This window comes from Rhinatrema bivittatum, chromosome 11 (assembly GCF_901001135.1).
Source record: "Rhinatrema bivittatum chromosome 11, aRhiBiv1.1, whole genome shotgun sequence".
Lineage (NCBI taxonomy): Eukaryota > Metazoa > Chordata > Amphibia > Gymnophiona > Rhinatrematidae > Rhinatrema > Rhinatrema bivittatum.
In genome coordinates this window covers 34644928-34659105 of record NC_042625.1, presented here as the reverse complement: position 1 = coordinate 34659105, position 14178 = coordinate 34644928, and the positions used below count along the sequence as shown (strand labels likewise).

Below are 14178 nucleotides of genomic sequence, written 5' to 3'. Positions count from 1 at the left end.
TGCTTCTTTCTACATATGCATGTAGCTGTGGCTCCTGAGTAGGTCCTGGAGTGGGGAGGCATGGTCTGGTGGGTAGAGCAAATCCCACTTCTCCCAGTGACCTTGGGCAAGTCACTTCATCCTCCATTGCCTCAGGTACAAACTTAGGGTCTAATTTACTAAGGCCTTTATCCCAGTCTGTCTCTATGGGAAAAATGACCCCCTTAGATTGTAAGCCCTCTGGGGACGTAGAAATACCTGCAGTATCTAAAATGTAACTCACCTTGAACAAATAATTAAATCCAAATATCCTGAAAAACCAGTACAGAGGTTAGAAAACTCCGGTGTAGACAGCCCTTAGGAATATTTCCAGCAGCCACCATCTGCTGTTTAAATGGCAGTCGTGTTCATTTCATTTTTTTTTTTTTGTAACATTTATATATTGCTATTCCAGAGCCAGCTCAGGGTGATTTACACCGTGAAATCAATACACTACACGCCATCCAATCATATTAAAACCATAACCAAATCCACCCTCCCTGTCCAGCGCCTCATTCCACCAGCACTACCTTCCTCTCTAGGAATAAACCTTTAAAATGCTATATCCGCGGCTCCTTCCCGTGTCCCCTGCCTTCCTTCAAAGACCCAACATAAGCGTGCAGGTGATCACCAACTCTATACTTCCTTTTTTGCAGCTGAAGAGATGTTGGTAGCTCACTCAATCACACTGATGCCACTGGGGGGGGACGACACACAACCCAGTTTCTAGTTCTTTGCAACGAAACGTCTTTGAACTCTGGAACAGATGAGAATTCCTCTCTCCCCCCCACCCCCATTTAAACATAAACTCCATGTTGGGGTGTAGGACCCCAAGCATTCTCACAGATATTCTGGTCCTCTTTTATCGCTTTAAAAGCCAGCATCAGAATCTTAAATCTACTTACAAAAAATTTCTGGCAGCCAGGGGGATCACAGTCTTTTTCCCGTGGAGATCTCCCAGAATACTGCCTACTGCACCAATTGGAGTGGAGTCGTCTCAGCTCGGATTTTGGAGACCTCACATACGGGGCATGATAGCAATCCAGTCTTGACAGGTTAAAAACCTGGATCGCCGTAGCCAAATTTGTGTTGGACAAGAATGCTCTCAACCCCAAACCAAATGTGCCTGATACTTCACTTTCGATGCATATCCAGCAAAGCTCCCTGCTTCAACGGCAGGGGAGAAGAAAAACAACCAATAAGGGCTGTATAACATAGTCTGAGTAAAACAAATAAGCATGGGTGTAGCTTGCTTATTGCGGCGGTTACTACCCCTACTACCCCTAACTTATCAGCTAGATATTCACTTGGATGCAGCTCCATCACTGCTTTCTACATTAATGGTGGGGGTGGAAGGGAAATAGAACCAAGAGCTAAGAGAAACAGATAAGTATGAGAGAAAAAAGTGTGTGAAGCTTGCTGGGCAGACTGGATGGGCCATTTGGTCTTCTTCTGCCGTCATTTCTATGTTTCTATAACTGGAGAGCCATTTGTGGCTAACCAAGCAAAATTATACAACAGTTTGTCTGCCTTTGAAAGAATAATGACTACACTCCAAGGTTATGCACTGACTGACAAAAAGGGATAACCCGGACATTAGTTTGAACCTGCAGATCTTCTAGTTGTGTTGCCTTTCCCACCCTTGCCTCGGTTTTCGTCACATTTCGCTTCAACCTATACGAATGTAACCATCTAGCACGGTCTCCAACCCCTCCGTCAATCTGCCTTAATCATATGCTGTCCTCTTTCCTGTTGGGCGAAAGATTTGAATGTTGTCTGCGAAAGTATGGTAGCATAAGCCCACTCATCTTAAAACGTCACTCAAAGGAGTCATGTGTAGGTTGAATAAAGGAAAGACTATCCCCATGTGGTTCCCCGCACACTACATCCCAAGGCTGTGATTAAAACGCCATGGAAACCTGCTGTGTGTGCCCAGAGAGAAACTTACCAGAACCATTTCGGTTCCTGCCCACGGATCCCGCCCACTGTTCGTAACCGATCTACCAACAGCCCTTGGTAAACAGTGTCAAATAAGTCACCATCGCATCAGTACGTTCATCCAGTTCCCTGTGTAACTCATGTAGGAGGGATTCCAACAACTTCTGTTACATTGGGCCCCGAAATCCTGATCCATAATAGGGATGTGCTTTTGTTGGTCAGCTTTGTTTGTTTCATGGTACGTGTGTATCTCTAGTATCTGCAGAAGTGTCTGGGTGATTGTACAATGGAAAATGCGTGCACGTACTGTGAAATGAATGATCAACGAATGCACGTCCCTAATCTATAAGCATCCAAGGTTGGCTTACAGTGTAAAAAGTCTAACAACTGGATCGCCACTAATGTCTTCCCCCCCCAAAAGGTAACTGTGATACTGGATGATGAGAGAGAGACATTACTTAAAGAATGAATGTCTGGGATTCTTGACAGCTACAAGGCTGTTTTCTTTTGGGGGAGGGGCACCCAAGGGGCACCCTTGGACCCTCACCTCCTCCTGCATCCAGTGCCGCAAGCACCAGGCATGACTGCCGCGTGGTGGCGGAGCCTGCAGGCCTGGGAGATGCTGCGATACGCTGCAAACTGGAGGAAGGAGGAAAGTCTTAAACTCAGAAACCCTGCGCGTCGCATTCCCACGCTGGGCTCTGCGTTAAACGGTAAGAGGCAGTTTGATCAGTGATTGCTTTTTAATTAGCTGTTCTCTGGTGGCTATGTTACTCAAACTGCAGTAAAACGCTGCTACTTTATGATGATGACTTTTTTTTTTAACAGCAGAAATCTGTGATAAATATTTTTTTCCCTAAAAATTTACACAAAGCTTCTTGCCGGCTCCATACCCACCGGTTAGGACTGCTGTCTTCGATCCAAGAGCCAAAAGAGATGGCTTAATGAATTTCTAAAGAGAACACAATCTCTGGGGAGCACAGTAATGACACAACAGAGAGAACTAAACTAGTTATGCAACTTTTTGTGAACATAATAGACCTGACTGGTTTCGTTTTATATAGGGGTCCTTCGTTCTAGGTCTGGAAAACTGTACAGTGCTGTCTGTCTATTGAAGGAGCCCATCCACTCACTGGAGAAGTCAGTGTGACATGAGCCTGGCGTATGAAATGGAAAACTGATTTGAGAGTGGGATTGTAGAGTCCTTCTGTGGGCAGATCAGATGGGATCCTCTTAATCCCTATCTGCCATCATATTCTAGGTTTTCATCCTGTTTGTTTGTTTGTTTTTTCCCATAGGATGAATCTGTGCAACCGCTGATGCAGCCCTGCAAGATCCATGTGCTGGTGCTGGTGCTGCACGGAGGAAACATTCTGGACACGGGAGGCGGTGACCAGAGCTCCAAGCAGGGAGACGTCAACACCATTGCCTCCGTGTTTGATGCAGTGATGAGAGTGCACTACCCCGCTGCTCTTGGACACATCGCGGTCAGGCTGGTCCCGTGCCCAGCCATCTGCTCGGAGGCCTTCTCCCTGGTATCAAAGTGAGCAGCTGACGCCACTGGCTTTTGCGTGAATGCTCTTTAAATCGAGTGACGAGAGCGCCATCACTGGGGGGGGACAGTCCTGGCTTTATTCCGTTTGTCCTGCTGTTCTTGGGAGAATCTGGAAGTACAAATCCACAGGAATGCACTGGGATAAAAGCAGGATTGGCTTAACCTGTCTCTGACATGGAGTCAGCTAGTCAGTCTGTATAAATCCAGATTTAGGGCCCAGATAACTGCTCTCCCTTAAAATGATTGATTCAAACCAGATTTTAAAAAATTTCATAGCAAATATTTTACAACCAAAGTAAATTGTTGAAAGAAAATTGACATGGAAATCTCCCCTTGAAGCTTTCCCTTTAAACTGCATCTTGCTGGCTGTTTTTAGTGTGGGATATCAAGGAGATAGAAAAAGATGCTTCACTGGGCTCAGCTTTAAAAAAAATAAAATAAAATAAAGACTTGGGCAAAGCTGAAACGGGTATTAAAAAAGTACTAGATGCATGTCTGAGAGCATTCTGGTCACAGCACGTGTTAGGTCTTCATGCACCATGGGATGTTACTGCCAGAGTCCTAGTTGGTGGGTTTGCTTATGGTGGATCATTGAGGTCCTAAGAGATGCCCACCACCACCAAACCTGCTGCCTTCTGTTTTCTTGCTTTCAAGATTTTGTCTTGGAGGCCTGGGGGATGTTTTATAGCTTTGCCAGATCGAAGGTTGGTTTTCCTTTTAAATGGACCAGATTAAATAATATTTTGCTTTTTCTTTTAATTCATTTGTTGCTTGTTGGGCACTGTTGATTAAAGGCCCCTCCCTACCAGCCCCAGCCGAAAGAGAAAATAAGTTTGGAAGGTAGATATTGCCATTCAGCACTGAGGTAGTGATCAGTCCCCTGTCCTAGAGAACCAAACCCATCCTTCGGATTTCCATGCATGCCTGTAAAGTGACGCATCTTGATACTGGATGCGATTGCTGCTTCAGTTTTCTGCCTTTGATGCTCTCTCCCTTGTGTGCACAGCCTGAGCCCGTACAGTTATGACGAAGGCTGCCTGTCCAACAGTCAGGACCACATTCCCCTCGCTGCGCTTCCTCTGCTGGCTACCTCCTCGCCACAGTACCAGGAGGCCGTGGCCACAGTGATCCTGCGAGCCAACCAGGTGTACATGGAGTTCATCAAATCCCAGGATGGCATCTCCTTCACTGGCCAGGTCAGTGAGGGTGGGGGGGGGACAGGACCGAGGCTCAGAATAGGAGGAGCTATTACTTGTGCCTTGTGAGGTGTCAACTGCTGTCCGTGCTGCTGTCGATAACGTGGTATGTACGCCTCCCCTTCCAGCACAGGCCGGGGGCTTTTGCTTTAGGGTAGCAGGTTTTGGGCGCACTGTCTCTTAATTATTTTATTTTTTGGTACTTTAAAAGATGTCTCTACCAGTTTCTCCAGAACTGGTACGGCTACTAGGAATAAACTAGTGTTTGTTTTCCCGCACATCAGAGTTTTGTTGGGTGTTCAAAGGCTACCATCTGGCTCCAGTTTAAGATTCAGCTTTGGTGCAAATATATTCCATTTTATGCATTTATTATGTGACTGCTGAAAGTGCTGTCATCTTTGCTTCTTCTCTGGATTTTTCCTCTTAAATGGCTTAAGATGTTCCCGGTACGTACCCGGATCAGTCCAGACTGCTGGGTTTTGCCTCCCTTCCAGCAGATGGAGACAGAGAGAAAAACTTGTAGAGCACCCCCTCTTAGCCTGGTGTGCCACCTACATCTCCCCAATATTTCTCTGTCTCCAGCAGATGGAAGTGGTGCAAAACCTGCGGTCTTTACCTTTTTGTTGGGGTGTTGACAAATCTCGTTAAAACAAAACTAATTTTCCAAAATTCTAGATCAAGCAGGACAGCAGGAGCAACCTCCCGGGGGGGGTAGGCAGGTCCCAGTGGGGCCATCCCCCCTGATCGTAGGTGTTGAGGAGCTGGGGTTGGTGACCCCGTGGGGCTCCAGGCTGGTTAAGGCCTGGAGCCCCACGGGGTGATTACCGGTAGTCCAGTCCCTCCCCCTCAGTCCCAGACCAATTAAACAAAAAAACCCCAAACATTTTATGCATTTATTATGAGACTGCAGAAAGTGCTGTCGTCTTTGCTTCATCTCTGGATTTTCCCTCTTAAATGGCTTAAGATGGTCTCTGCCTTTGCTTCCTCTTTCAGGTCTGTCTGATTGGGGATTGTGTAGGAGGAATCCTGGGATTCGATGCCTTGTGCTACAGCAGCCAAACTGTGTCTGAAAGCCAGAACAGTAGTCGGCGAGGAAGCGTGGTCAGCGTGCAGGTGAGCGCGTTGTGAAATTTCTAAGGGCGAGGTTTGTACCATATCCTCTTGTTCTCCACTTTAACCAAATGGAATAGTGAGCTCCAGATTTCTTAAGTAATCTGAACGCCTGCCTTTCTGAGCTCCCAACCGAGTTTTCCTTCTCTGTACGAGCAAAGCGGGTTTGTTTCCATAGCAAGATGCAAAGACGTCAGCGTTGGGCTCAAGCACCTTGTTCAGCTGTGAAGCGCACAGCTTTTTAAGCTTTTGGTGCTGATGGCGCGTGAGCACTCCCCAAGCTTCCATAAATCTGCAGCTTTCATCTACCCCGTTGCCTTGCTTAAATATCCCTTATGGGACTTCAAGGCAGGGGTCACAATCTCCAGTTCTCAAATGCTGCATTCCTTCTGTATTTTTTTTTTTCTGATTTCCCCAATAACTGTGCATGAGCATTATTTGTATTCAACAGTTCAGTTTATGGTTAAGTTGCATATATTTCTTAAACTGATAAGCAGACCTATTTGTGGCAGTTGAAGTCAGAAGCCTTTCTGATCTAAAACAGGGTCGGGGGACTTATTTTTAGCTGAAGAGCCACATTGGGCAGGATCCACCCATTTGTGGAGCCAAATGCCACCTTGTCTGGGGGAAGGAAGGCCTGCTGAGGGTACGGGGGAGGGGGGGTATCCCGCTCCCATGATGGGAACTAAACCCAGAAGAGGTGGTGTTAGTGAGTGGACCAGGAGCAGCCACTGCGATAAGCAGTTTCTCGTTGAGGGGGTAGGAAGGAAGCGGGAGCAGGAGTGAGTGCCACCATCAGCTGTTTCTCCCCCAGGGGTGGGGAGATCTTGCCAAGGGCAAGATGAGATTGAGCTGTGGGATGGATTTGGCCTGCAAGCTGGAGGTTTTCCAGCCCTGTTCTGAAGGATGTCAGTCATGATACCAGCCAATGAAAAGGCATTTCTTGGAGCCAATGAAAGGGGACAACACTTAGTCCCGCCCATCTTCCTCAGGGGCTTTTTTTGAATCTCTGATGGTTTAAGACATCACTCAGTGGGCATCACAATATTAAAGACGCAAACTGAAATAAATTGTCTATAAATTGTATAAATATGTGTGGGTGTATATTTATAAGGGGGGGCTTAGGTTGCTCGCTGGCTTCTTCGTGCAGGATTGATTTTTAAACAAGAGAAGATTTTAATCACATTTTTTTCCTATTTGAATTGGCAGCCTTCCTGGTAAGGAGCTGTTATATATTCATACGTTTCCTTAAAGAACATTGCTATAGAATCAAAATATCGAGATGGATATTTAAAGCCTAAATGGCTAAGTTACTTAGCTGGATATAACTTATCCAGCTAAGTTATGTGGATATTCAACGACGCGGCTATGGATATGGGCTTCCACGTTAGGAGTCAACACCCAGGAAAAAGATCTTGGAGTCATTGTGGACAATGTCGAAATCCTTAGCTCAGTGTGCTGAGGCTGTCAAAAAAAAAAAGCAAATAGACAGTTGGGAATGAAGGATTAAATATCATCATAATGCCACTTTCGATCCATGATGTAACTGCACTTTGAGTATTGTTTGCAGTTCTGGTTGCCCTATCTCAAAAAAGACGTAGCAGAACCAGGTAAAAAGAAGGGGTTCTAAGTGTGATTTTGGGGATGGAGCGGCTTCCTGAAGAAGAAAGGCTAAATAGGCCGGGCTTTCAGCTTGGAGAAGAGAGAGCCGAGAGGGGATTTGATAGAGATTTATAAACTCATGGAGTGGGGTGGGAACAGTTATTTATGTTCCCTCTTTCAGGTAGTGCTAAGTCTAGAGACGCTCCAGGAAAACGAGTAGCAGATTTTAAAACTAAGAAAATACTATTCCACTCCACGCATAATCCTTCTGTAGAGTTTGTTGTCAAAGGATGTGGGGAAGGCATCCAGCATTGTTGGGTTTAGACCGGTTCCTAGAGGGAAAAGTCCATAGGCAATTTATTTATTTATCGGGTTGTATATACCGTCATTCGAATTCATCATTATAAATCCATCATGACGGTTTACAAATATGAAGGTTGCATGTTCAGGGATAAAAGCCACCGCTTAGCCGTGGGAGCGGGCAATGAGGAATTGGATCTGCCGGGTACTTCCTAATGACCCAGAATGGCCATTGTCGGAGACAGGATGCCGGACTCTGTGGACGTTTGGTCTGACCAACGTGGCACGTTTTATGTAAGGTGTATATGTGCGTGTGTGTGTGTATGTACGTGTGCAGATATGCGCGCACACACAGTTTTCCAAAGCCATTACCCAGGCAGAAAGGGTGTCTGAAACCAGGGATGAACAATGTACCCGCTTGTACTTGGGCATAGCAGGTGGAATCGGAAGCAGATTTAGGTCAGGGGAGACGGCAGAGTGTGTGTGTGTTTGGATTTTCAAAGCAGTGTGCACTGTTCTTCAGGGAACATTCACCTGCAGAGAGAAGCAGATGCACACCTCTGTGGTTCCTTTATTCCTGGGCAGCTTTCAAAGGGAAAGTCTGCATTTAGTTTCCCTTTTTTGAAAAACCGGTGTAAAGTCCACAGGGGGGAGTAGCTGCAACCTTTGCAGCAGGCCTCCAGGTTTGGAAATATGTCCCCTTCCACCTCCCAGAGAGAAACTCCCACTTTTTTTTTTGTATATGAAATTTTTATTGATCACCTTAAACAGACAACATACCATAATAGCATAATGAGACCAATACCGTTTTCAAACAAACAGTCTCCTAGACCCCCTTCCCCTCCCCTCCCCACCCCTTCTCTATAGCCGCTCCAATACAGAATAATCTAAACATATCTCGTAGTACAAATCACCAAAGAGAAAAAACATGAACTAGAACAGTCAGTAATATCAAGTCCACCGGAGAGTAAATAAGGCGAACAGTCCCTGGAAAGTACGAGGTCCAGGCACTCAAAGCCAACCGGGCTCCAGTCCCCCGACACTCTAGGTAGATTGGTTTTGAATCCATTTTAGAAAAGGTTCCCAGATGCGCTGAAATTTAGCGACCTTGTCCCTGCGCAACGCAGTAAGGTGCTCATACGATGACATATATGTAGTCTATGGATCACCACTGAAGAGAAGGTAAAACAGGCTGCCTCCAGGCCTTGGCAATTTCGCAACGGGCTGCAATAAACACCTGAGAAATAAAGACTTGCCGAAATTTGTCCATATCCTCGCAAGGCAAATTCAGCAAGACCTGGAGAGGTCCCATGGGGATGTCCATGCCCAGCACAGCCCGCAACCATTCACCGACTGCATTCCAGAAGACAGTTACAATGGGGCAGGTCCACCAAATATGGAGATAGGAGCCCACCTGGCCACACCGTCTCCAACACTTATCAGAACGCTGTGGAAACATAACGTGCAACCGAGCTGGGGTCAAGTGCCATCTATACAATAGTTTATAACAATGTTCCTGTATGGCTGCAGAGATGGAACTTTTGGCTGTAGAATGAAAAACAACCTCCCAGTCATCATCTGAAACACTAACTCCCAACTCAGTCTCCCATGCTTTAAGGTGAGGGAAAGCAAAGGGGGACAATGCATTTAATAACCCATACAATTTAGAAATTACACCTCTTAGCTTATCAGCATTATCACAAAAGGTCTCAAACAAGGATTAGTGGTACGTAACATCTGTGCAGCCCGAATCCTTTGTAGGAAGTGCCGAACCTGAGCCACTCCAGAAAATCTCCCATTCCCCCTTGAAATTTGTGCAGAAACTCCTGTGCAGATAAAACCTCCCCACCTGTCCATAAATGACTGATAGTGACCACTCCCTGCTGTTGCCAGCTATGAAAAACTGGGGACCGGAAGCCCATCTGAAAATCAGTGTTATGGAACAAATGAGTCAACTGAAAATACCTATAGGGTCCGACAAGCTGGTTACGCCACTGAGCCCACACAGCAAGAGTGGTCCGTAACGCCCCAGGTAAGTAAACAAGAGGCCTGTATGTGTGTTTGGGCTGCCAGAACAGAGCTTGAATAGGCATGACAGCTATCATAGCTTGTTCTACCCGGACCCACTGCTTAACATCACGTTGTTGATAGGTGGCAATAATAGCTCGTAGTTGAGCTGCCCCATGATACCATGTCAAATTAGGGACTCCCCTCCCCCCACTTCTACGGGGGAGATAAAGGACAGCACGCGACACCCGGGGCGGTCTCCTCCTCCAGATATATCCGAAGAGCTTCCTTTGCCAAGTCGCTAGAACCGTTTTAGGTACTAATATGGGGAGAGTAGAAAACAGATATAGTAACCGGGGAAGCACATTCATTTTCAGAATGGCAATACGTCCCATCCAAGAGAAGGCTTCCCTGCCCCAACGATGTAGATCCCCTTCAATTTTCTGCCAAAGTTTGGTGTAATTAAGGCGAAATAAATCAGAGGTATGTGCTCCAATATGAACCCCCAAATATTTAATAAAATGGGTTGCCCATCGGAAGGGGAACACCGCCTTTATACGCTCAACTTCCAAAGGTGGCAGAGTAAGGTTCAAGAGCTCAGATTTATCGTGGTTGACCCTGAAACCCGCTACTCTCTGAAAAGCTTCCAGTTCACCCCTCACAGCTGTGAGAGAATCAAAGGGATTCGTCAGCGTAAAGAGGACATCGTCCGCAAAAAGCGACATTTTACAGTGAATGCCCTGTAACTCAACTCCCACCACCTGGGAGGAAGCTCGGACCTTCGAGGCCAGCGGCTCCAAAAAAAGGGCAAAAAGCATAGGAGACAGAGGGCATCCCTGCCGAGTACCCCTCTGAATAGGGAAACAAGGGCCATATCCACCATTCACCTTTACCCTAGCCTGTGGGGAGTCGTAGAGGGCCTGTACCCAGCACTGAAAATATGGACCAAAGACCATTTTTTGCAGGACTTTAAATAAGAAGGGCCAATGAACCAGATCAAAGGCTTTTTCAGCATCAATGGCCAGGAGGACTGCTGGTATTTGTTTAACCTGTACCCAGTCAATCAGATCAATTACTTTGCGAATATTGTCACTGGCCATTCGATCTGGAATAAAGCCAACCTGGTCATTGTAAATTAAATTGGGTAATATAATCTTCAAGCGTTCCGCTAAGACCCGGGCCAGTATCTTAAGATCAAGGTTGATCAGAGAGATCGGACGGTAAGAGCCGCAGAGGTCAGGGTCCCTCCCCGGCTTTGCGATGACCGTGATACCCGCTACATTAGAATGGGGAGCTAGCCGCGCTTCGCCCCGCAAAGAATTAAACATGTCAGTGAGGGGCTTGGCCAAGGTGTGCGTCAATTTTTTATAGTAACTCCCTGAGAGGCCATCAAGGCCTGGAGCCTTGCCCACCTTCAACAATTTAATAGCATATTGGACCTCAGCCGCAGTAATAGGTCCCTCTAGCCTCTCTTGCTGTTCGGGGGTCAGGGTCGGTAAAGCAACCGGAGTCAAATAACAGTCAATATCCTTGTCAGTTATAGCAGAATCTTTAGCATAAAGAGCCGCATAGAACTCCGTGAAGCAGTGACGAATATCGTCAGAAGTCGTGACCATCTCACCCATGGGGTCTTTAAGTTTAGCTATATTGTTTTGGGCAAGGACCACCTTTAGACGTCGGGCCAACATGCGGCCTGCCTTATCCCCTTCCTCGTAAAACTGCTGTTTGGTAATATTTAAAGCCAAATTAGTCGTGGCAAGATCTAGCGACTGAAGTTCCGACCGGGCTTTTTCTAGCTGATTATAGATTTTTTGGCTTTGCCTAACTTGATGCTGCCTAGATAATTGGGCAATAAGGTCGTGCAAGAGTGCTCTACGTTCCCCCTTCACCTTTTTACAATATGTCGCCTGCGAAATAAGCAGACCGCGAGCCACCGCCTTAGAACATTCCCACAGCAATGGTGGCGCACACTCTGGGTTGTCGTTATGCTGAAAATAAGCTAGCAGCTCTTGTCCCAATTTCGTCACAAAGATCTTATCTGCCAATAAAGTTTCATTTAACCTCCAAAATCTTTGTCCTGAAAGGGCCTTGGATAATGTAATTACCATAGTTACTGGGCCATGATCCGTCCAAGTGATGGGATCAATGTCCCCCCCAACCACTCTATTTTGTATCCTAGAGTCCACCAGAAAAAAATCAATCCGCGAATAGGATTGATGTGCGTGCGAGTAGAACGTATAAGCTCTTGTAATTGGAAACCTCTGTCGCCAGATATCTTTAAGATCCCACCGGGCCATTAAAGAGAGTAATGAGGACCTCGCTCCCCGGTAGATAAGTGAAGACTGCCCGGAGTTGTCCAAGGCGGGATTCAACGTGACATTAAAGTCCCCCCCTAATATTCCACATTCCCTGTTATACTGTAATTTCTTGCTTCCATTGTTAACTGGTTTTTTCCCCCTAGTTCATTGTAAACCGGTACGATAAGACCTGGTCTTGAGCATCGGTATATTAAAAGAATTTAAATAAATAAATAAATAAATAAATAAATATCAATGGTCCTTCCGCATGCATAAGCAAGATATTGTCCAGTTTGCGGAAGAAGGTGCTCTGTCCCGTGTTAGGGGCATATACAGTGACCATAGTGAACACCTCGTCTCCGATGCGAAGTTTCACTATCACATATCTACCGTGAGGATCGGGCACAAATGCAAGAACCTCATGCGGGAGATCCCGGGCTAATAAGATTCCCACACCCGCAAATTTAGAATCTTTAGTACTTGCCGCTAGGTACCTATGTGGGAATTGCCGAAAGCGCAGTAAGTGTTCATATCGCTTACGGAGATGAGTCTCCTGTATAAACCCAACCGTAGCTTTATGGGTCTCCAACTCCCTCTCCAACAGGGCCCGTTTATGGTGATGATTAAGACCCTTGACATTAATGGAGACAAACCTCAACATCCCCGCCATAATCTATAGAGTAAGATGACCCCTGGCGAACTATGTACTCCCACAATTTTAAGCCGTGGACTGTTCATATAAACAAGATATTGTAACCAACCAGTTAGAGAAGAAACACCCCCCCAATCTCCCCCTCCCCTCCCACCTCCCCCCCACCATCCATCACAAGAGATGGTGAGAACCATGAACAGGAGGGCCTCCAAACCGGGCGTGAACAACCGCCATCAATACCCCTCCCCCCCAGATTACATACATTTCAAGAAGATATCATAAACTAAGAACATGGCAATACAAACACACATGTACTCGCAGAAGAACTCTGAATCCTTAAAGCATAAATAGATATACAGAGATACAACTGAAACAGGTGACCATCAATGGTACCTAAACTGTAAATTAATCCAGGACGGAAACTGGAAGCATTAGCAAGTCAACCTTGATCCGACAGGGCTGATCTCGATTCTTCTGAGTGCCTACGAAGGCGTTTACCACCTTTGCCCACCCTGTGCCACCTAGGTTGGTCAACCAATTTACGGGAGGCAGTCTTGGGCTGATTAGTGGCAATGGGGAGGCGAAAGCCTGCTTTCTCCAAGACCGCCACTGCGGCATGCAGGGTTTTAATCCTGTGCGTTGACCCTTTCACATCAAATTGGAGCCCGAACGGGAAAGTCCATTTATATCTGATATTTTCCTGGCGCAGAAAAGCGGTAACTTCCCGTAGCTCGAACCGCCGCCGTAGCGTGATGGAGGCTAGGTCCTGAAAAATGGAGATAGGGTGTCCTTCCCACATCCAGTTGTTCTGTTTCCTGGCTGCCTCCATGATCGCAGTTTTCTGGGTAAAACTGTGGAAGCACAACACCAAGTCCCTGGGTTTGGCATCAGACCTGGGTCCAAGTGCCCTGTGTGCCCTTTCCAATTTGATAGCCGGCTGAGTCGAGGGGTCTGGATTAGGTATATTGCCCTCATTAAGAAGAAACTTGCAGATAAGCCCAGCGACCTCACCGGCGTTAGTGTAGGCTGCCGATTCAGGGACACCCCGGATCCTTAGATTGCAGCGGCGAGAGCGATTTTCAAGATCCTCTAGTTTATCTTGAAGGGAGGACAGCTCATCGCTCATGGCACCCTGTTGCTCATTTAAAGTATTTATAGCTGCCGCATGTCCCTCGGTCCGGACGTCAACCTCATCTACACGCTGTCCCAGCGCTGCGAAATCCTCCCGGAGGTCAGAGATAGAGGCGAGAAGGTCTTGTTTATAAGTCATGAGATCCGCCCGAAATTCTATAAACCAGCCCCGAATCTCATCTCGCAGCTGAGTTATACTCGCCGGGACCTCGATTTCTGCGACTGCCGCGCTTCCCGGGGGTACATCAGAATCTACTGCGGCACTCTCAAGCGCGGCCTGCTCCGGCCTAGCCTCGTGTACCTCCGACATTTCAGGCGGTAGTTTAGAAAAGGAAAACTGCTTCAGGTCAGTGGTTTTCCGCTTTCCTGCCA

The 14178-nt window shown here is 46.7% G+C and overlaps 1 protein-coding gene across 10 annotated transcripts in view; it reads left to right on the top strand.

Moving 5' to 3' along the window:
- The window catches only part of PITPNM2 (phosphatidylinositol transfer protein membrane associated 2), a 316237-nt gene that overhangs the window by 216882 nt on the left and 85177 nt on the right, over positions 1-14178 (top strand). For all 10 annotated transcript variants that reach the window (XM_029571362.1, XM_029571365.1, XM_029571370.1 and 7 more), the window contains 3 exons: positions 3255-3499; positions 4518-4707; positions 5701-5820. In XM_029571362.1, the coding sequence (XP_029427222.1) occupies positions 3255-3499; positions 4518-4707; positions 5701-5820 (555 nt within the window). The remainder of the gene's footprint in view (positions 1-3254; positions 3500-4517; positions 4708-5700; positions 5821-14178) is intronic.